This window comes from Antrostomus carolinensis, unplaced genomic scaffold, assembly GCF_000700745.2.
Source record: "Antrostomus carolinensis isolate BGI_N321 unplaced genomic scaffold, ASM70074v2 scaffold42896, whole genome shotgun sequence".
NCBI lineage: Eukaryota > Metazoa > Chordata > Aves > Caprimulgiformes > Caprimulgidae > Antrostomus > Antrostomus carolinensis.
In genome coordinates, this window is record NW_010321909.1 from 13,106 (window position 1) to 36,369 (window position 23,264).

At 45.4% G+C, this 23,264-nt stretch overlaps 1 protein-coding gene across 1 annotated transcript in view; it reads right to left on the reverse strand.

The window, feature by feature from the left end:
• The window catches only part of LOC114818659 (uncharacterized), a gene marked incomplete at both ends in the record, with an annotated part of 27,230 nt that extends 13,099 nt beyond the window's left edge, over positions 1 to 14,131 (reverse strand). The window contains 5 exon segments of the mRNA XM_029085470.1: positions 13,820 to 13,880; positions 13,883 to 13,933; positions 13,935 to 14,032; positions 14,035 to 14,089; positions 14,091 to 14,131. Of these exon segments, the coding sequence (XP_028941303.1) occupies positions 13,820 to 13,880; positions 13,883 to 13,933; positions 13,935 to 14,032; positions 14,035 to 14,089; positions 14,091 to 14,131 (306 nt within the window).
• Positions 14,132 to 23,264: the final 9,133 nt, after the last annotated feature.

Here is a 23,264-nt window from a genome sequence, read left to right on the forward strand (position 1 = left end):
TTTTATAAACAGTATTTTCATCTTTGTAGGAGAGGTAGGAAGGACCAAATGGAGCTGAAAAAACTTTTTATCTCATTTTTTACCCCTACAAGGCACAAGCCCCTGACTCCCGTAGGAAACCCAGCAGTGCTCATGCTGTACTTGGTTCAGAGGACCAGGCTCTGCCCTCAGGTATGTGGTCCCACATCGTCCTGCATAATAAATACTGTACTTGGCAGAGTACAGTACGGAGCAAGGAATGAGCCAGTAAAGTTTCCTGGTGAATAAAAAAGGACTGATTTTGATTGCGTTAGACATCAGTGCTTCCCGGTGCCAGAAAGACATGCAGTATACATTTCTGGTTTGCTTGGACCCTCTTCAAACAGGCTGGTAACCGACTTATTCCACCACTTATTTCTCCTTTGTGAAAATATCCCTTTAAATTAAGTGTTTAGCAAATAGTGCTTAGTCCCATTACAAAGTAAATTGGGTATGGATCGTACCAGCAGACTTCTCCAATCTCTTTCAGATGCTTAAATTACATCATGATCTAACCTCACCCCGGGGAGAGACGCGCTCTGCAGAATATTGTCCGTCCTTCTGCTTTGGTAATCTCCGGTATTGCTTGGGTACCTTTTGTCAGTTTGTCTACACATCAGCGCAATGACTCTGCTTTGCCTTGGGGTGTTGGGATGTCTCATGCAGAGGTACCCCAGGGTCATGCCCCAACAAAGCCAGCATGATCCGGGCAAGCTGGAGTGCCAGGGGCCAGCGAGGGGATGCCGGGTGCTTTGCGGGGAGGGTTTGGCCAGAGCAGTTTCTCTTTGATTTTGGTCTGTTGATGTGCCTGCGGGTGAGGACAGGGGGAACAGGCCTGACCCCACCCTCCTCCATCTGCCCTTGGAGCCACTCATCTCCTCCACCCACCACAACAGCCCATCTTGCTCGCACCTGAGGCACCAAAATCAGGCGATGCCAGGGACCCCTTTCCTCCACCCACAGCAAGATGCCTCCTCTCTGGGAGATCTCCAGTCTCCTGCCCAGATTTTACTTTCTGTGCCCCAAAGCTGCTCCTGCTGGGACAACACACTCTCCATCCCCTCTTTGTGTTGGAGGTGTGGGCGCTGGTGCAGGGTCCGGCTGGCAGGGAGCAGGCAAGCTGCTGCAGGACAAAAAAAGGGATGGGAGGGCTGCACGGGCAATTATCTGCCATATTGTACTCTCACTTGTGTTTAAAAACAACAACAGCTCAACTGACTCATAGATCCTACGGCCTCTGAGTCATTTTTTATTTCTGGATTTCACTGCTCTGCCCTTTGCAATGAAGGGAATTGCATGCGCGTGCACACACACACACATCAAGTTCACGTTTGTTTTTCCCCTATAAAAACAAAACGATTTCCATACCATTAATGAAACAGAAATGATTTGACTTTGCGTACCCTGGCTTTTATTTTCCATTGTATAAACTCTGCAGATGAAATAATGATGGTTGTAAAGTAAACCTCTCTTTTTTTTTTTTTTTCCCCTTTCCCTTTCCAGGCAGCCTCTTTTCGAAATAGCAATAGGGAGTCACTTACAGACTTGGCTTGTGCTGAGCCTGTAGTAATTAACCCCTTCATCCCCAGCTTTTCCTCTGTTGGTATTCAACCACAGCGTGGGTGAAGGCAGCAGCAGGTCTCCCCTGGGACTAGAAGCAAAGTGGAAGGACAGAGCAGGCAGGGAAATGTGAGAAAGGAGGAGAAGAGCTGGTCCTTGCAAAGCAGTGGAGTGTGCTTGGGGCGATGTGCCCATGGGCTGGACAACTTTCCAGGGAGAGCCGTGGCGCTGGCACTGCAGAGCCAGAGGTACCTGCAAGTCTTCCTGCACATCCCGGTTTTTTGATGTGCACACCATTTTGTGTTTAGCCTGGCAGCCCTGCCCTGGGTCATCTCCTTTCTTCTCACTCCCCAGGGACCACCAGCACCAATATCTCAGTGAAATGTCCTCTCTCTTCCACACCGCCACTGCGGAAATAATCTGCGGTAAATCATCTAATCACTAAATCTCGCTCTTTCTGTTTACAGGGCCGTTATGATTTTACGAAGTACTCGGGGAAATTAACAGGGTGAAGTAATACCTTACACAAGCCGCAGATATGGCTGGAGCTGGGTGCTGCAGCACGTCTGCCTTGTCCCACGGGAGAAGGAGCTCTGCTTTTTGATATACCCTCACCATGACACAGGGTCGGCCTGGGCACTCTGTCTATCATCAAGGCTTATAAACACGCCACAAGCATTTTTCCTAATCACACCTATCACGCAGCAGCAGCAGTTCAGATGCCTTGCCGATGCCCAGCCTGGGTGGGTTAGTGACACCAGCTGAGATACTGTTACTCTTCCCAGACTGGGTGATGTGTTTTATATTATTTCTCTTGGATTTATTAAGCATTATGTAACTGGCTAACCAATCCCGCATGCGACGCAATCACGGCTGATTTCATGTCAGTGGAAAGTAAACAAAAACAAAAAAAAAAAAGTTCTGAAGTGGCTGAACTGAAATTCATTTCCACATGCAAAGCAATTCCTGGAGGATCTTCCCTGTCTCCAGGCGGCTACTTTGCATCTAGGCTCTCATGCAACCCATTAGAAAAGAGTTATGGAAAAATTGCATGTTGTACACGACAGGGTGTTATAATCAAATCCTCTCTGTTTACTCTCCACATGAAATGATTAAGACAAAGTTTTTTTTACTTAATGATTTTCAAGTATCTTAGTGGATTTCTGCTGCTCCTCGAAACATGTTACACTGGCATATTTCTTCTATTTTTGCTAGAGAATTCCTTCAAATGTGGAAACTACTTGCCAAAGAAAGTTTGGCATTAAAGTTTGAAAAAACCAAAGCAAATCAGTCCTGCAGTCCTGAGGTCCCAAAGCCCAGCAGGACCCGGCTCAACATGATGGGGAGGATGTTCTGCCCTTGCTCAGCTTTGGAAGGACTGTAAGTACCAGGTGAGGCAAAAACTATACCCTCATCAGACTCTGAACTCAAGCTCTTTCAGGAGCACTCTTCTTCCTGATGTTACAGACAACGTCCTTCCCATTAACACTAGTTTGTACCCAGAGAGAGTGAGCTGAGGATAGAGGAACACAGAATGGATAAAGCACAGATCTAGTGGCCTGGTACCATTTTGTTTGTTTTTCTCAGTGTCTTTGAAGCATTCATCAATGCCTGAAAATGTTGTATTTCTGAATCCATTTTGCCAATGCACTTAAAATTCACTGAAACATCAGTAAAGTCAGTGGCCGGGGGATGCCCGGTTGCGTGTTATTTGCATTATTTTTCAGTAAGCCCCTGAGGCACCCAAGCACTTGCTCCACCTGGGCAAGTAGATAAGTCCAGGTTGAGCTGAACTGTTGAATTAGGCCTGGCTGGGGTGATGGATCATGTCACAGCACTTGCCACTTGCCAGGCTGCAATTTGAATGTAAAGGTGGCACCAAGCCGTGATCCCAGGGGCGGATGATGAGTTGTGAAGGGGCAGGACTGGACAGCCCTGAAGGTGATGCTGGTGGGCAAGTTCACAGCTCCACGTGGGTGTCACCACTGCACCTAGCTTTGTGCTGACTTGCTAGATGAGTAAAGTTGTCCTAAAACCAGTTGAGAACCCACAAGTTAGGGGTTTGTCTGCCATTCTGGAGGCTCACTTATCCCCTTGGGAGATGAGCAGGGGTGCTCCACATCCTTCATTGAAAAGGTGGCCCAAGAGAGGGCTGCAGATTAACAGTAATAACTGTACTGATCCCATCAAGCAATGGGCAGCTGCTGGTTAAGTGCTGGGCTATGGAAATCAAATGCAAGGAGCTGTGATGTGAATCACGACTCGCAGCCGTCCTGTGTCTGAAGGTGCAACGCAAGACCTTGGCTGGTAACAAGTCCCTTTCATTGCACCCTTTCATTGCACCTATTGCCCCTACTCTTTTCTCTTTCTTATCTTTTGCTGTCCTTCCTAACCAGGCGTGGCATTGGAAAAGCTCTGAGAGAGCAAGCCAAGCTCGCACACAGACTGAACATCAAGTCTGGGGTCTGGGAGGGAAAAAACCCCCACAACGAGGGCTTAGCCCAAGGAAAAACCATACATACACCCAGTTCCAAGTGCTTACCTCCACCAGCATCACATCACGACCCCACTGCCACAGCAACTGCCACCAGCCCAGACAGCATGAGAGGGGAATGTGTAATTTCTCTTTGTTGGGTGGAAAGCAGAGCAATTTATTCAACATCCAAGCAGGGGGGAGAAACTGCTGAGTACAATGTTCATAAGCAATTTTAGCAGATCTGACAGTGCCTTTGCTTATCTGGGGCTTTACAGGATGAAGTAATGCATTAGTGTATTCCATGGCATGGTGTGTGTAGGCTGCTGGTGGGGTTTGCAGATGTTTCCACATCCCCTGTGGAAAGTGCTTTCTGAAAATTGGGGATTCACACACCATGTTTTCAGAGGGCTCTGACATTTCAGCCCTTTGAAGAGCGCTTTGCAGTGATCCAGTTTTGACTAAATCCTGGTCTTAAAAATGAGTCCCTTCTTCCCACCTCCCACACTGCTCAGGAGAAGGAGTCACGGCCTGGCCATGCACAAGTGGTTGGAGCTCATCTTATCACAAGTCATTGCAGAAACTGCTGAGGATTTAACAGCACTCGAAGGTCTGGGAGCTGAATGGCAGAAAGAAAGAGTCAACTGACTCCATAATGCTGTTTCCATCATTTTTGTTGGTCTTGTTTCTCCAGAGCCATCAACAGCCTATCCTATATCTGGTTTTTATTTGACTGCAGCTTCTGCATCTCATTCTCAGGAAGACCCAGCAGAGATGAGTCCCTCTCTCTCCATAGAAAAAGCAGTAACAATCAACACAACAGCGAAAGCAAGTGAGCTGTGGGTCGGTTGCAGACAATGCTCTTTGACTACTGCAATTCAAGTAAAACTACTGCACAGCAGGTTTTTTTTAACTATTATCATCATTTTATACTCTGGAATTCAGTTTTATGTATATTTTTCAGGCTCTGCGGGAATTCTGGATCTCCGTGAATAGATGGAAGTGAAATTTAAAGATATCATCCAAATAGGTAAACATGTCAGAAACTTTATCTGGGTCACATTTGGGCAACAGGGTTTGCTCTGTTTTAAGTGCAAATGGTTCACTGATGATTTAGATGAACTTCCTGAGGAGTGTTTGAAATTCCTGGCACACGTTCGATTTACCATCTGCTCGAAGGACTTTGATGAGTCCACAAAGAGATGATAAACTGGAGCTGCTCTTCATATCTCGAGTGGACTTTTCGTAATGGACTAATTTGTATTTTTTCATGTTTGTATGACTTTGATTCCTGAGGAGAAGCAAGGCTTGTAAGGGACTGTGCAATGAGCTGCTGGGGCAGGGATGCTCTGTTAATTCTCTGTCAATGTGCTGTCATCAAGTTGTCCCAGCACTGCCTGTTCTTTATGGCTGTTAAAATTATTACGTAGAGTCAAGTTTTGCCCTCATTTAGAACGGATCTAACAGTAATTAAGTAATTTGTGCTGTCAGAGGAAACATGAGGCAAGCCTGGATTACAGGCACTAAAAACTTTCTCGCTTTTCCTAGTGTCCCACATTCAGCGTGTAAATAGATGGTGTATTCTTCTCTTTCATTTCTTCCTTGCTCTCTTAAAAAAAAAAACTCTTTTAAGGAGCTTGTGTTATAACCTACCAAAAAGCACAGCCCAACAGGGTTGAATTCAACTTAAATACTTTCCATTTTCCCAAAGCAGAAGAGAGCTATGGCAGGAGGGCAGAGGGAGCAAGTTTTTGGAAAGGAATTGTTGCAGGAATGAGACAAAGAGTCTTGTTGACAGGGCCTGAAATGCTTTTTCTCTGCACATGAAAGTAACAGGAGCTTCCGTGTCTGCGCGATGCCTCTCCAGAGACCCCTCTTGCAGGAGAAGGAGAGGGTTCCTGCAGGTCCCAGCCCCTCAGCAGAGCTGCAGCACAGCTCCAGGGAGCCTCAGCGGCTGGAGGGGACAAGGTGCAGGGGGCAAAGCTGCTCCTCCAGCACAGAGGAATGGACAAAAAGGGGGCATGTTCTCCATTCACCATCTCCCGCTCTGAGGTCTCATCATTTTACACATTGCCTTTTCCACTCAGCATCCTGCCCCAGGGCACCTCCTGAAACATGCTGTGGTCTGAACATTGCCGAGCAGTACTTCTGCCCAAGAGCTGCCTCCCAAGCCGTGGCCTGTTGCAGAGGTAACAGCCCTGGCAGAGGTGAAAGAAAAGCTTGTGCCACTTGTGCCTCTCTTTTACAAACAGGTGAGCACAGAGCAAATATACAAAATGAGTAAACCCGTGCTGGGGAGATCTCACCCCAACCAAATATCCCATGCCTCTGGTGGGAACGTCTGTGACCATTTTCTACCCCCACCGAGTGCCTTTTGACATATTAAAGACATGGCAGGAACTGAGCTCCCAGGGGATCCATTGGTCTTATTTCTGTGGATGCTTGTACCATGGGTCTATTTGAAGAAGGATGATTCATTCAACTGCCCATCGTTTATGCCTCTGTGTGTCACTTCCCATTGTAAGAAGAAGGGTCTTGTTTGCTATCGTGGACTGGTTGGGGCTAATTTTAGGATAGATCTAGCGTGGAAAAAATGCTTTACGCAGCAAGACAGCGGCTGATTCAGTTTCTTCCATGCTGGATGCTGGTGTTCAGAGTCTCCTAGGCAGGAAGTTTTATCAAGCAACATCAGACAGATGTTCCTCATCGTGTCCCAGCTGTGTTGGCTGGTGACCTGCTCTGCCAAACACTTGTCAGGGGACAGGGGCATTCATTCTGCACAAGTGGCATTTTATTAAATGATCCTCCTGGAAACAGCAATGGATCTTTTTAAAGAAGCATCTACCCATAATAGTTGTAAAGACCCTAGAAGTACTTGTAGTCATGGCACTCCCAAGAAGCATTCCTGGGAAGGGGTCTGAGTTCCTGATTTTGCAGGAAAAGAGAAGAAATTCTTCTCTGGATTTCCAGTGGCAGGCATGGTGTGAATTCACATTGGCAGTATCATCTTTCTGATGGGGTGTGCCAAGGCAATGCAGGACACAGTTAAGCTGTCTGGTTTGGGATGGCTGAAGTGAGAAGGGATGTCTATTAAAATCTCAGGGTTTTGCGTTGTCAGTCTAAGGAAAAGGCTTCTCTTAGTGATGTAAAACCAGCAGGCCAGGAACCCCAGCAGCTGTCTCTGGGCCTCCCAGAAGCAAAGGTAAAATAAAAGTTTCTTGTTCCCAGAGGAAACATCTCCATGAAGGTGTTGGGGGAACTGAAAAGATTAGAAGATGCTCAGACATTGGGGCAAGGAGATGCCTTATCAATGATTGGATACATCAGTCAGTGTCGCTTTAGGTTACTGCTTCAGGGCTCAGCTTTGCCTGGACCTTGGACCAGGGCAATAAGCCAGCCCTGTTTGCTGACTGTCATGCTTGCTGGCACGCTCATCAGCATTGCTTTGCATGCAGGGCATGTACTAGGGTGCGATGGTCCTGGAGGCATGGACTGTCCAGCTCCCAGGCATGGTCAGAGGACTTTTGCCATCATATGTTGTAAAGGGAGGACAACAGCTCTTTGCAGGCTGAGTAAAGTTGGGAAGGCGTTTCCTTCAGACACTTTCAGGACTCATCAGCTCTGACTCTGGAGCTGCTGGGGATAGCCTTCTTTGGACCTCTGCTTTTTCAGAAGAGTTTTGCACTTGGCGGAGAGCAAACGAGATGGAGCTAAAGGGAACATCTCCATCCACAGCATGGCAAGGTGAGAGGTCTTGCCACAGGCCCAGGCGGAGCATGTCCAGCATGAAGCTGCTTCAACCACCTCCAGAGTCATGGCCAAGAGTCATGGCATGGGTAGAACTGGAGCACAGGACTCTGCAAAGTGTCACCCAGCAGCTGCCACCACTGGAGTTGCACATCAGCTCTCCATCACAGCTTGCTCCTGCTGATAGCTGCAAATTGCACAGCGGAAATGTCAAAAATGTCTTTTAAAATTATTATTATTATTACTTTAATCTTGAGTCCAGCTGTAAATAATCTTGTCTAGTCAACTTGGGTTGAGGTAAATCCTTGGAGCTGCTAGAATCGACGTGGGCGACAGCCCCCTGTCCAGTGCAGACTGGCAGGCTGCGGTGTACTGCTGGACACATTAATTACCCCAACGCCGAGATGCATTTGCTGTAGTATAAATCAGCTGTCGTTTGTCAGGCGTGTTCCTGGCTTATCAACGGGAAGCAAAACATTGCAGTGGAACAGCTCCATGAAAGGGTAAGTCCTGGAGTGGTGTAACTGGTGGGAGCATGGGCTGCAGAAGGGATTGCACGATAAGAAGCTCTCCCACTTCTCCTAAAAGCTTGACAGCTACCAGCAGCCAGCAGAAGAGTTTCACCCCGACATGGGCTGTAACAAAAAGATGAACCAACTGACAGACAAGAAATCTGACTCTGCTGGGCCTCACAGATCCTTTCCAGAGGCAGGATCACAAGGGTTGTCTCTGAATTCAGGGATGTGCATGTGAGAAGGGCCAAGACAGCTTTCAGCCCCCCCTTTCATTTCCCCCTGAAGGTCCCTAAGGAAATGTTGTCCCACAGTTGAGGTCCAGCACGGACATAACATAGCTGTAATCCACAGGTTTGATAAGGCAGGCAGCCATCCATGGTGTTATCTCCCCTCTCCACGGAGGCCCCTTCCAGCGTGAGGCTTTCACTTGGCACACAGCACTAAATGCTGGATGTGAAAAGAGCGAAGTGTGTGGGAGCTGCTGATTTTGTCTCCTTGGTGGGACTGGTTTTTGTTGTTTTGTTTTTTGTTTGTTTTTTTTTTAATAAAAAGATCAGATGTTGTGCTTCCTCGAAAACACGACAATCTATGGGAGAGGTCATTAGTTTATGGCAAGTTACAACACTGTGGAGCTCAGCTGAAAGCAAACGTTATTGCAAAGAGTTATCACTAAGGGGAGAGGAAAATAATGTCCTGAGGAAATAAACTCGACAGAGCAAAACATGGAACAATATAAAGCTGTGGAGGACAGGCAGTAGAGCTGAATACTTTCTCAGAATAAAAGCCCCTACTCACCCGTTTTTAATGCCAATGTTTGCTTTCTGCATATTCAGTGAATATGTGGGATACATCTGTTCAGGACTCCACCTCTAATGGGAGTCACAAGTATCATGATTGCAGCTGGCTGAACTTTTTTACTACTAGTACACAAAAATGTCTTTGTGACCAAAGTGGTAATACCAGTAAAAATCAGCTGCTTTTTTTAAATTATTATTTTGTTTAATAGCGTGGTTTAATTTCAAGTTCCATGGAATCACATTTCAAAAAGGACTTTCTTCCACAAAGCCCCCCACTAAAATACAGATTTGAGCAGCTTTAATGATGATCAGCCTGTCTCAAGTGTGAGCGAAGCTGGAGATGCAAGGGGAGAGGAAATGCCCGCTTTCATAAATCTGACCTAGCTGTACACTGCCAGCTTTCTTAGCCTTCAGTTAGTCTAACTCACACTGAGGGATGAAACTGTAGTATCAGGTTTGGAGAAGCATAAAGGTGAATTCAAAATAATCGATCACTTGCCTTTCTGAGTCTCATGCCACTTGCAACACTGCAGAGGATTCCAGTTTTGCATTGTCAGGGTTTTTCTTGTGCTTGCCCCTTTTGTTTCCCAGCTGGAGAATTTGTTGCACCTTTGTTCTTATTTAGCCTCATGGTAGGATGCACAAGTTTCTCTTCAGGCAGTGGGATGCTGTGCCTGCTCCCAGCCCAGCTGCCTACACCCAGACAACGTGGGGACCTTGCAGCCTCTTGCTTTGTTTTGAGGGTGATGATTTCTTCCTTGATGTTTTGGCCATCTTAATGCAAAACCAAAGCAAAATATGGTGCTACTTGAGAAGAACTGTCATAACCAACCCTGCAGCCATGTGTCCTGGGGCGGGCAGCACCCACCTCCACGTGCTGCATAGCCTGGGAGAAGAGGTCTGCTCCACTGCTCCGGCTCAGCCTCGGACCTGCAAAGTCCCTTTTTGCAAATGGTGCCTATGAAATTGAGGGTGACTCTTCCCTCATCATCTTCCTTCCCTCATCCTCTCAGCAGCTCAGGTTTCACCCCATGTTCCTGAATTGTGTGTATGTTGGTGTTGGGGTGCAATGGTGATGGTGTTGAGGAGTGGGCTGGTGTTCTGGTGGCAGTACAACCCCTGGTTTTAGCTCTGGTGACCTTAGAAATAAGAGGCCAACTTCTTGAACGAGCTGCCTGAGGAGCCTGGGATAGGTCAGAGATTTCTTGAGCAGATCAAAAGCCAGAGATGTTTTTCTGACAGCTCTGCAGCTCCCTGTCATGATTTATGAATTATATACGCTCTATATGTTTAGCTGAAGAGGCTCACTGGGGGAACGGGGGCTAGTTTGTGCAAGCAGGAAAGAGCATGTGGCTTCAGAGAGCCACCATCTACCAAGAGATACCCCCTCAAATTTGCTCTCTGCAGAGCCATCAAAGTGCCTTGAGAGACCCTGGCAAAGGGAGCCCAGGAGACTCTCAGCAAAAAATATCAGGTTATTTTAGCGGGACAGCATTTTAATGGGAGACTGAGTTACGGGGAAGCAGACCCAAGCCCCAGGAGCTGGGAGCTCTGGACTCTGGGCAGCAGACCTGCAACCTTCCCCTGTTGCACAAATCCTCTTTCTCTTTCTTTGGAGCTTCAGCAGATCCCATGGGGTACAGCTCTCCCTTGGTAAGTGCTACGTGCCCTGGCAGATTTTGAGTTTCATGTCCTCTTTTGGAGGTTGGATGCCCAAAGGCACTCTGCTGGGCTCCTGGGGCTCTTCATGCCCTGAGAGCTGTCATCACACCAGTGACACTTAGCTCACGTTCTCGAGGTTGTCTCAACAGCTCAGCAAGTTGTGGTGCTTTTTTTTCTCCTCTCCATGAGACAAGATTTTGCTTGGCCCCATGCTTGTGTGGCCTGACCTGAGCCCTATTCCTGACAGACAGAGCACGAGGGAGACTTTCCCAATTCTGATGCAAAACAGGGCAGGAAAATTCCTAATTAATAACTTTAAGGCCAGAGTGTTTCCATGTGCACAATACAATAATCCCTATATCATGTCCGTAACTTCTAGGTTATAGTCTACTGAGCAGATAGTCTTGCAGTCATTGAAGGGTTTTGAGCAACAAAAATCCACCACATCCTGACCCTGAATAATTACCTGCTGGAACAACTTTACTGTGTTGTGCTCTATCACAAAAGCACCTGGTTTCAGCTTCCAGCATGTAAATCTTGTTTTTCCTCTGTCCCACAGAAGAGGAAGCCCTCTGCCAGAAAGCATCTCTCCGGGACCTGGTTATAGATGATGATTAGCTCACTTCCCAACTCTCCCCTGGCCAAACTAAAGACACCAAAAGCCTTCAGCCCCCCTACTGTAAAACAGGTTTTCCAATCCTGAATGATTCTTGTATTTTTTTTGTTCTGGGCTAGGTAAGTTCAGAACTGTGCTGACTCTCTGCCTTGGAAGGACTCCTTCCTTCCCTGTGTGAGGGTTTGCGTTAGCAGTGATGCAACTAACAGCTCCTGTCCGCACCTTCTGCTGAGAAATCCATGTAAAAATGCTGCCCTCCAGCAGCCTCTGCCACTGGGGAGAAGTTTAAGGGTAGATATTTTGAAGCCTTGCTAGGGCTGGCCAGGGAGAATTAGGGAAATCCAGTAGCTGAAATTTCAGTGGTCTGTCAGACGACAGTCCTTTTTTCCACCATGTATGGATGAAAGCACTCAGATGTGCTGTCTGATGACCACTCAACCATGTTGGCAATTAAAGAGGTAGAGACAAGCAGTGTGGAGCACAAACTGGGGTCTCTGTTGCCCCAGGGTAAGCAGCAAAGTCCCTACGGATGCTCAGCTGGCCTCGAGGGAGTTATTCCGGGATACCCAAGATGCAATCCAGGTCATGTTCTCTATGGCAAGTCTGAAATCTCTGTGCTAAGAGGAGCGACTTTGCTGCTGTCACCAAGCCAGTGCTGCCACTCATTAAAGAGTGGCTGGATGAGTGGTGGGATTTGTTGCTTGAAGAACTAACTGAACATGTATCTTCTGTCATTTTGGGGCACTTGCTCTTCCCTTCTCTCTCTAATGTCAATGCAAAGTGGGCTCCCATGCTACTTTCACTGTCTCAGAATGGGTATATGGTCATCCTTAACATAATTCGCAAGGGAAGAGGATGTAACCCCAGAAAACATCTATCATTGTTGAGCTGAATCAGTGAGAGTGAGCCTTGGTTTATTTTTTTTTCCCCACACAGAGGCAAATTTTGTCATCATATCACTCACGTAACCTTTCAGATGAACTTAGTAATCATGATATGTTTTGGTTTGGCTTCTTTCAGATTAAAACCTTGCCTTTCAGAAAAAGGAAACCATAAGTTAAATAACTCCAAAATTAGGTATTTCTGAAGGATAATTAGTGGTCTTCTTTCTTACCAAAACCAACCCAAGTCTGTGCTTTAAATAATGCCTTGTAGTAATTCCTTCAGTTCTGCCCCAAATGCGATTAATTTAGCAGGATGTTATCGATATAACATCCTACATTTCAAACCACATTTTAGGATATTATCTACAACACTGAATACTATATACCTCTGCAACTTTTGAAAAATGAACCAGACCTATGCCCTAAATCCCTCCATCCAGGTCTCTCTGCTTCAACAGTTGCACCAAGGGTTGTATTTGCCTACACACAAATTACCAACCGATCATATTCTTCCATTCACTACTCCTGTAGATAGGGGGACCCATGTAAAATGAATGCAGATACAGATCCCTGCCTCCAGTTATTTCATTTGGATGCAAAAACACTGGAATTATAATCTTCCTACTTTATCGCTTTGAGCAAAAGCAATTTTAGTTGCATTGGAATTTCTATAGCAAAGGGAACGAGTCTGTGTTTGTATAAGAGTGCACTGGAAAAAGTGCCATTGTCTGTGCAAATATATAAATATATACACTGTAGGGATATATGTGTGTATACACATACATAGGCACTGTATATCCAGAAAGACACACACACATACTTAGGAGATGCGTATATAACACTCACTTATACACAAATATATTCCCTGTCATGAAACAATCATCAAGATATAAACACGAGAAGTTAAACCATGGATGGGCATATTTTCAAGTGCTGCTGGAGGGTTTTATCTACAGTATTGAAGAAGTGCTATCAAAACCTAAACAGGGCACTTATTACAAAGAAATCTTTACGTAAGTGCTGGAAAAGTTTGTCGAATAACCAGATGTTGTTGCAGAGACACTTCTCCTCCCCCTCTCCCCACTTCTTTCCTTCTTTAATAGTCCGATTAATTCTGCACATAAACCAGGGCAGATAAAAGTTCTAAGCTGCAAACTTCACCACATCTGGACACTGTCGAAGCCAGATCATTCAGCGGTGCACTTCAGTTGCTTTTAATCTTCTTCAATAAAATAAAAACTTCCAACAAGTAATGCTGACCTATATATATTTTTGCACTGTAAACACTGACATCTGCGAGCTGCTCCAAGCGAGCACGCAGCACTTTCCACCAAGGCAAACGCTCACCCTTCGCCATAAGAGAAATACACAGCTGATGCAGTCAGAGCAGTGTATTCTACTAAATTCTCAGCTATTTCCAATCCTCCAGCTAATTGCTGTCAGGGGAGAAATCAAAGATTATCTGTTTTGCTGGAGGAAGGAGAAATAAACGACCTCTCAGAGTATATTGCTTAACGTTGCCTGACCAGAAACATTTTTCTACTCACAGAAGGAGAGCAGCAGTAAGGAAAGCAGACCCGGTCTCCTCCAGTAACCCATTTTCTGGATCCTGCCAGTGACCAGAAGCCCGGCTTCACAATGTTGACCACTTCATCTTCCTTCGGTGCAGCCAGTCTCCTGCGTCGCTGCTGTCAAGCCCGGAGCCCCGAGTTTGTGAGGCTCCCGGCGAGGCTTGCCGGGAAGGCGGATCCAGCCGCTCAAGCCCAGCTGTGTGTGGGGTCCGCCCAGGAACTGCAGTTTATGAACAAACTAAGCCTGACTTCTCCTCTTGAAATATATACAAATATGGGAGGGGGGAGCTGGGGGAAGAAGAATGGCTCTGAGAAAAAGTTGGATTTTTTTTTTTCCCCGATGACAACGTGTTGCTGCTCCTGGTTCCGAATGGCCCAAGGATCTTTGAAGGGGACCTAATGTCTACTGCATACATCTAATCAAAAAGGCATGGGTCCTCCTGCATGCCTCTTTCGTCTGAATAAAACACGGAAGGTAACTCTTCAATATGCTGAGCTGCCATTAATTCACTGCTTTCTTCCTCCTTTTAGAAATTAACGCTATCTTTTAAGTAACCTTCAATGGGCTATATTTTTAATAGGCATAATTAGAAGTTTTAGGGCAGCTTTTTCAGAAAGACCACATCAATATGAGCTTAGCCTAAAGTAGGTGCTTTCGACCCATTAAAGCAGCAGGGTTTAAACATATATGTTTTCCTGAATCAGGGCCTAAAATAATAACATAGAGCATTTAAATAGCTGCTTTCTCCCCAAGATCTCAAACTGCTTTACAAAAACTTGTAAGAAATATTATCCCACTTACAAAAGGGAAACTGTGAAACGTAGCAGAAATCTGACTTGCCCTGGTTGTTAACACAATCAATCACTGGCAAAAGGAGGAGTAAAATCCTCAAACTTTTGCCGTATGATCTACCCCAATCCTTCAGATTGCATTAAAATAATGATCAATGTAATAGCATGTGGCAGAGAAAGAGATGTTGTTATTAAGGCTTTTTGCAGCCAAAATACCTGCCCTAAGGTGAGGCTATTTTTTTATAGTCATTGATAAATACATCGATTAATTTTTAATGCATACTCAGCATTCTAATTCAGTGAATCTACAGCTTTCTATTTACCCATTTTACAACTAATCTTTGAGTTCATTATTGAGCGTGTGGTGGATACGTGGTGTATCTGTATATGCTTATGTGTATGTGTGATCATTACTGGTGAATGTTTTGTGCCGTTGGACTTGGAGGTCCTTTCTTTGTATGAATCTTTCCAATAAACTGCACCCACTCGTTTTGTAAACTATTTATATAAATTATTCTGTTAGGGAGTAAAATAATGGTATCTCTTTCCTCCTGTTTTTCAGAAGAAAAAAGGGGAGGTGTTAGATGAGGTACAGACACAGATGATAAACATCCATTGGGTAACAGAGCACTGGAACAGGCTGCCCAGGGAGGTTGTGGAGTCTCCTTCTCTGGAGACATTCAAGACCCGCCTGGACGCCTTCCTGTGTGATCTCATTTAGGTTCCTGCTCCGGCAGGGGGATTGGACTAGATGATCTTTTGAGGTCTCTTCCAATCCCTAACATTCTGTGATTCTGTGATCCAGTGACTCTCCTATGGCATGGCTATACAAGCATGCCTCTGCAGAGAATTGCTTGGTCTGTTCCAACTTGCTTTAGGGTGCCCAGACACAAACCAGCTTAGCCTGTCCACCTTAGCCTGTCCTCCACGCAGAAATGTCCATATGTCCCTGTGATAACAGCGCAGAAAGCTGGGTAGATGCCCTAAGGTAAGATACCACCTGGAGTACACAGAGAATGTATCTGGAAGGGTGAGTCTAGAAAGGTCTGCCTGATCAGGGGAGCTGCCTCTGGCTCACAGCCCTGGAGGACATCAGCTTGAGCCCTAAGCAAGGTGCAACACTGCTCTCCCTTGCTTGACTGTCTTTACATCAAGCTGGGCATCTTTCTACGTTCTATGTAGTATTTATCAAGAAGAGATGGGTTGGTCTGAATTACAACAGCTGAGGTATGGCCTTTGAGGGCTAAGGACGAGCAAATGCTTAGCAAAGTTTCAGAAAGACATTATTTTCCAATAAGTTATTGAAACTGCTGTGTGCACAGCGGTTTCTTTGGGTGACCTGCCAACTCTCCTCTTTCTCATTCAGAGCATTTCAAAATGCCTGCAGATCGTTCAGACTGCCAGTTGGATTTTCAGATGTGAGCCCTTCAGTGTGTTACAAGACAGCTGGATAAGCCTTGTGTTAGGAACATCGCAGATTATTCATGATCCATGGGAGCCCTCTTTAAAATCAGGAAGAATCCCCCGCTGCCTATGAAACTTGGAGAGGAATAATGTCCCCAGCAGGAGCCCGGAGGGGCTTTAAACAATGGTGGACATTGACAAAACATGCTATATGACTTGGAAGTGCAAGGGAAACAAGGGATATTTTTTTTTTAGTGGCAGAACCTGGGAAGGCAGCAGGAAGCCTGCACAACATCCCTGCTGCCAGGGACCCCAAACCGCAGGAGATATGCTTTCCAAAAACCCAGGCAATCTCAAACAACTTCTGGGCCAAACTGAACCCTGTAAAATTCTTCATTCTGTCTGCAGAATAATCACTGAAAGGAGAGGAAAGGCAGTGGCTGCCCCATGCAACGGCATCTTTACAAGGCAGTTGGGTTTCTACAGGAAGCTCTGCAAGGGGAAGCTTTTCGGCAGCAATGTTTGTCCTGCTCTTCCTAAACAGCTGTACTTATTTCTAGATGCTGTTAGACCTGCTGCTTGGTAAAACATGGTGTTGTGGTGACATGGGTGAGGTTTGCTTTCATAAACTGGCCTCTGGGCTCTGCAGGCTGCTTTCAGCACAGAGGGAACTTCTCTGTTCGGCCCTTGCTGCGCCTAAGTTTGCACAGAGGTAGATGTACCCTTCTGTAACCTGCATTTTCAGTCCACTGAGCTGAGGCTATTGGAAGCAAACCTCATCTGCAAAACAGGAAGAACGTGAGGCTGGGAGCTTGTTTCTTTCCTAATGCTATGATGTGAGTCCTTCCAGATTGAGTGGGGAGCCACGCAGCACGTGCCCCACTGACCTGGGCTTTTCTCTGGCCAACAGCTCCGTTCTACTGCCCCTGCTTATTTCTCAGACCTTATTCAAGGAGAAAATGCAAACTAAAAATCCACCAGAGTTACTCAGGGAAAAGTGAGGAAGAACTCTGGGATTTAGCCGAAAGTGTCTAAACTCACATTACAGAGCTTTTCTTCCACAAGAGAACACAGTGACCTTTGGAGTAAGACACTGGGGAGTACGAAGAGATAAATGGTTATTTTTATTGTTGACTTGTTTATGCCTTTTGGTGTAAATTCCCCTGTTCCTCTATTAGTGGTCTGGACAACCTCATAACTCAAGACACACTGAAGGCTGGATTTAGGCTGAGGAACGTAAGGTCTCTGCAGGGTGATTTTTAAGTTGCATCGTGGGAGCAGTTTTCCCAAAGTTCTCGTTTAGGAGTTGGAAGATGTTTACTAGAGAAGTAAAATAAAACTTTGGCCACCTGAAACAATATAGCATATCTTTAAACAAAGGTTTCCAACAGCCTGTGTTTCCACAGTGGCAGGCAAGGCTCTGCAATCACTCAGTAGATTTGAAGCTCCCAATGTATGCACCGAACACCCTTGTGCAGAGTAACATCATGATGGACATGTGCCAGACCCAGGTGAGTCAAACCTCTTATTCTTCCCAAGGGCAAAGAACACCTTCATGTGACAGGGGACATGAAGGGAGAGAAGGGGAATAAGGGAACCATGTAGCCATGCTCTGGATAGGGCTAACGCAAAGGCCAATGCTCCTGAGCTTCCCTGGACCTCCTCTGTGCCCACTAGACACCAGAGAACATTGCTATGGGGCATTGGGTTTAAAATAACTGATGACATCAAAAGGTGAGGGGTTCACTTCTGCATCAGAAGATGTTCCCTTGGCCCTCTGGATTTCTTGCACGCTACAGATCTGTTGCATCTGCTTTATTCCTTTTAACCTGTTGGCATCAGCAGTGATGTTGAGCTTCAGATAAAGTCTACGAGTGTTCTGTTGCGAAGAGGATTTGTCTTATGCTTCAAAGTTTTACAAGGCAGGTCTGAGGAAAATGGTGAACTGATAGGATCATGGACAGGATAGGATCACTAATAGCTTCTATTAGTGAGCACAAATCCATATTCTTAATTTATGTGCACGTATTGCATGGTTGTATTGAACTACTTCCAAGTTGTCCTGGCAGTTCGAGAATTTCAGTGTCATCACTTCTGCATCTTATAAGCACAGCCTTGGTTTCACCGTGCCATCAGCAATAGTCACCTGAGAAGGACGTGCACCCTGCACTGTGGATCTGATCCAGCTGCTGTCTCCATCCTCTGTTCACAAGTACACTGGCTCCAGTCCTGGGATGGTCCAATAAATTTGAACACAATTGCCTGGTGGGGTCTGAGGGTGTCCATCTCTCTCTGGGAAAAGTTCTCATTACCTTCCTGCTGTCACCGTTTCACAGTGTTGTGGTGTTTGTTTGAGCTCGTGTAAGTAGGGCTATGGTTTGTGTTCCCTGATGTCACCTATGAGAAAATACCATGACTTGACCTTTGGCATTTTCCATCCTCTTGCTGCAGCTCGTCCCAGGGATGATGTGGTAACCTTTGATGGTCAGATAGCATGAGGAGTGCAATCAAAGCCAGCACTGTGTCCTGAGGGACACAGCTACACCTCCTTTGGGCACAGGTGGCCTTGTCTGCATTGCCACAACCACTTCTCCTTAGCCCTGTCAACTCCCCGTGTTCCCGCATCTCAGCTGATGCTCATTTTATAGCCACACAGGATAAATGCATTTTCTAAGTGATGTGTGACTTTTATTGGAGTCTTTCCGTAGTCCAGAAACACTGGCCCAACTTCTAATTTCTCTCAGACTGTGTGCAACAGGCTCCTTGACCAAAGCTGCATCAAGATTAAGCAAAGGCCTCATTTGCCCATCTCCACCATTTTAAATGTTAGAGTTGGGCCTTTTTCCTGTTCAGTTCTGTCCCAAATCTTCTTGCTTTCTCCCTATGAAGTTTTGAGTTTTTCTCATTGATCTCTTTTTGCTGCTTTTGAAGCCACTTTCAGTAAAAATTTATTCATACTATTGATGTGCTTGTACAGATTCTTTCAAAACTATGGATTAGTTTTGGCTGCCTAGTTTGTATGCATAAATCCAGCTCTGCCTTTGCTGAAACAGATGGAAACCACTGCTACCAATTTCAGCCAGAGTGGGACCGAGTGCTTTCTTTTCCCCACTGAAAGACACCCAGTTCTCTTTCTACTCCACTTATCTTTACCTAAGTTTTTCTTTCCCTGAATAATTATCAAAATGTTGATTTTCTACTGTTTAATGACCATTTCACACAGCCATTTAGATGATAGAAATATGTCTATGAGGAGCCTGGACTTATGTGAGGAGAGGATTTCCCCTTTATTAATTTTGAACCTATTTTCCCCTCTGCACTTTTCCATGCTGAACCAGCTACTCATGCAATTTACTGACAGTTCCTTCACATTCATTCCTCCACTCTTTTCTCAGAGAACCTTGGCAAGTGCTGTTTTCTGTTCCATCCATCATACCAATGACATCAGATGTAGACAGATGCCAGGGTCTTCAGTGAGGATCAGCCTTTGAAGACCAAAAGCACAAGCTGGCATCACTTCAGCTGCTGGGCACCTCTGGTTAGCAAGCACCTTTGGGTCTGAAGGAATTAGCCTGTAGAAGAAGTTTGACAGCCTGACTCATGATCTTCATATTATTATTGCTGGTAGTGAAATTATGATAGGATACAGGAGCCTGAACCATGGATCAGGAATGTGCTTTCAAAGAGAAACTCCTGGCCATCTCACTTTGGCTTGTGCTGTGCGGCAGTCTTAGGGCAGGCACACGCTGGACCTTTTTTCAGCATCAACTAAGCTGGAAGGTGTGAAGGGTGGTCAATCCCCAGGAGTGGGCTAGAGGAACCCTAAAAAATAGCCCCTAAAATATGTGTGGTGTGGAGGGTGGGTCCTCAGCTCCAGCTGTGTTGCTCCATGAGTCTACTTGTACTGTACCTCATTGCTTGCGAGCACCAGCACAGCCAGACACTGCACAGGCAGGAATATTGACCGGTTAACTCCATCTTCCTGAGGTTACTGAAAGACCACGGGTGTTGGGGATTGATGCAAAGCACAGCCGCTGGTTTAGGTGTTTTCACTTATGTTCTCAGCAGCAAAGAGATGGTTGTTGTGGGTAGTTGCATTATCATTTAATTCTAACTATTCAGAACTCAAAGGATGAAGTCTAAATGAAGTTACTGAAAATTAGTGTTTTGACAAAGTGGAAATTATCTGAATTGCTTACCATCAGTATGGATATATTTTTTGTTTAAGGTGTGTTATTTGCCAGAACAAAAGAGGCTGCCAGAAGAAGCAAGGAGGACAGGTAACACACATAACCTTACAAAAAATGTCAGAGATCTTGTTGTAAGGTATATACCTTGCTTAGCTGTCTTCAGTGAAAAAAACCCCAACAGTTTATCTAGAGTATGAGTAGGATTTAAAAGAATGGACTTACAAGCTAGAAAAAGATGAGGTCCCTGATTGCCAGAGCTCGTGCAGGGAGTCAGGGACACCTGAGAAGAGGGCAATGGCACAGTCTGCTTCTACCCACGTGGTCTCATGGCTTAGAGAGGGCATACTAAAACTTGCAAAAGAGAACATCTGCCTTTGGTGAACTTGGGATATTGCTTTCTCTCCTGGAAGATCTGCAACTCTCTGGCGAGGAAGTCAATAGTGCTTTGATGGGAAAAGGTTGTTTATGAGAAAATCTACCTCTGATGTCAGCTTCAGAGTCTGAAGGGACTTGTAGTTGGAAAGTTGAGTTGAGCTTGCCTTCTTATGGTTGAAGAACAAGGCACATGCTACCTAGTGAAGATGCAGGAAGGCATCCTGGTTAGAGTAACCTGCAGGAAATCAGATTAAGTCCTGAGAAGAAGGGGTTCAAAGAGAGCCTGACTGCACTACTGGTTGTGCCTAGCTAGGAGGGAAACACTAAACCTTATTTTCACCAAAGTAATAGAAATTCTTTGGTGTGAGGGTGGTCAGACACTGGAACAGGTTGCCCAGAGAAGCTGTGGATGCCCCCTCCCTGGAAGTGTTCAAGGCCAGGTTGGATGAGGCTTTGAGCAACCTGGTCTAGTGGAAGGTGTCCCTGCTGATGGCAGGGGGGTTGGAAATGGATGATCTTTAAGGTCCCTTCCAACCTGAACCATTCTATGATTCTATGAAGTCCTGGAAGTACTCCTGAAAGCAGTATCATCCTGGGACCATTTTTCTGTGAGAAAATACTGTTAGAGCACTTTGCAGGCTGAGTGGGGAAATGTGGCTCAGGAAGAGCACTTTGTCGGAGACTTTGGTGCTTATTGAAGACCTCTTAGTTGCACACAGGTTTGTCAGGACACCTCACACTCTCCTCTAAAGCTCCCCAGGCTAAAACGTACATGAGGGCTACCCAGGCTGTTGGTCATCTTGATTTGGACACTTCTATTATTATCCTCCTCCTACGTACATAGTGTTTTAACTTTTCTCCACATCTCTTAGTAGTATTAAGAAAATTCAGAGCTGAAAATAGTTTTTGAAATGACTGAATGTTAGACCTGCAAAATATTACTGCACTTTATTGATAATGTTGTTTCCATTATAAAAATATTTAATAGAAAGTATGATATCCTGCATGAGCTTCACATAAATATTTCCATTATATAGCTGATATGGATCAGAAAAATTTCAGTATGCACATCCTGCAAATGCAAGTGTAATTGATACAAGGTATGTATCTTAATGTACATCTTGAGTAAACATAAGAAAGTCATACCCTAATGGAAAACAGACTTTGTCTTACAATGTGCAATCATGCCTTTACATCTAAACTGGACTTTGGGTTTAGAAAACAAATCTTAAATCAGTCCTATTCAGAGGACAAATCACAGTTCACATACTTGTAAAAACCTTTTGTTGTAGGAAAGCCTTTTGTGGAAAAGCTTGGGAAACTCCATCCAGCTACAGTGGTGGAGGGGTGGGAAAGGAGGGACTGAGGTATCAGTTCAAACAATCTGAGGAAAAAGTTGAATAAACATTGAAGACAACAGAATAGAAACCAGACGCCAAATATTAATTCATGGGGTCTTCAAAGGGGATTTTGAGATTTATTTTAATTGTCGTTGAAAGAAAAAGATTAATTTTTGGATGAAAAATGTATGCAAATTTGACCAGCTCTGGTCAGCACTAAAAAAAAGTTTCCTATTCAAAGCAGAAAAAAGCAAAGCAAAGGTACTTGTAATATCAACTCTTTAATACCCTGAGGTGGCCTTTAACCTGGGTTTGAAAAGGGCAGGAAAAGAAAAAAAGCTACATGAGAATAGTAAAAAATGTAGTGCCTGAATCAAAGGACGTGAATCTGGTGCAAAAACGGGAAATCTCAAGGGACTGGTGTGGTAGGTAAACCAGAGAATGATGGGGCTGCTCCAGAATGTCCAAAATTATGTTTGGAGTACCAGGAATTAATAGGAAGAACCTCTCAATCCAGCTGGCTGGTTCCATGAGGACTGCGTGGGCACCAGGGGGTTGTGAGGGAATAAACCCAAAGGCTGAAATAATGAAGGAGTGTGTGTATATATATATATATATAATGTGATATACTAACAGATGTTCAGTAGGAGCTGTGGGTCAGACTTGCTGAACCCAAAAAGACAATTTAGGAATCACAGAAATGCACAGTAAGGTTTGTTCCTGTTCAATGAGAAGAGATGAGACAGCCGGGGCTTTTATTAAATAACAGGCAGAGGCTTCCACAGAGCTGAACTCGGGGGATTTTAACTACTCGGGTACCTCCTGGGGAAGCGTGGTGGGACCAGCAGAGATGGTGGGCAGGAGAAGGCCCTTCTGGATGTCGTACCGCTGCTGGGAGAGAGGCGATGGAGAAGGCAGGGCAGACGGGAGGGTAAGTAAAAGCGAACACAGCGTGACTGAGTCCTTTGCTGCTTGTAAAGGAGTGCGAGTGGGGAAATAGCAGGCTGGTGGGCTTTAAAAAAATAACCCGAGCTGCCTAATGTTAACAAACATTCTGTGGGAAAGTTAATAGCTGCTGAAAGAGAGTCTACAAAGCAAAATGACAAGTTGTCCTGCTACAGATGCAAGATAAGAGACAGCATGGGTGCCTCAGAGACTCTTCAGTGACCCGAGAACTGAGAGAGGAACAACACCACAAATAAATCAATAAGAAATAAACATTTACAGCCGTAGGAGTGAGGATGAGCGCCCAGGGGACGGCGGCAGGACTGGCCAGGAGGCTCACGCTGCCTGGCTTCGGGCGAGAGGAGCATTTCTAAC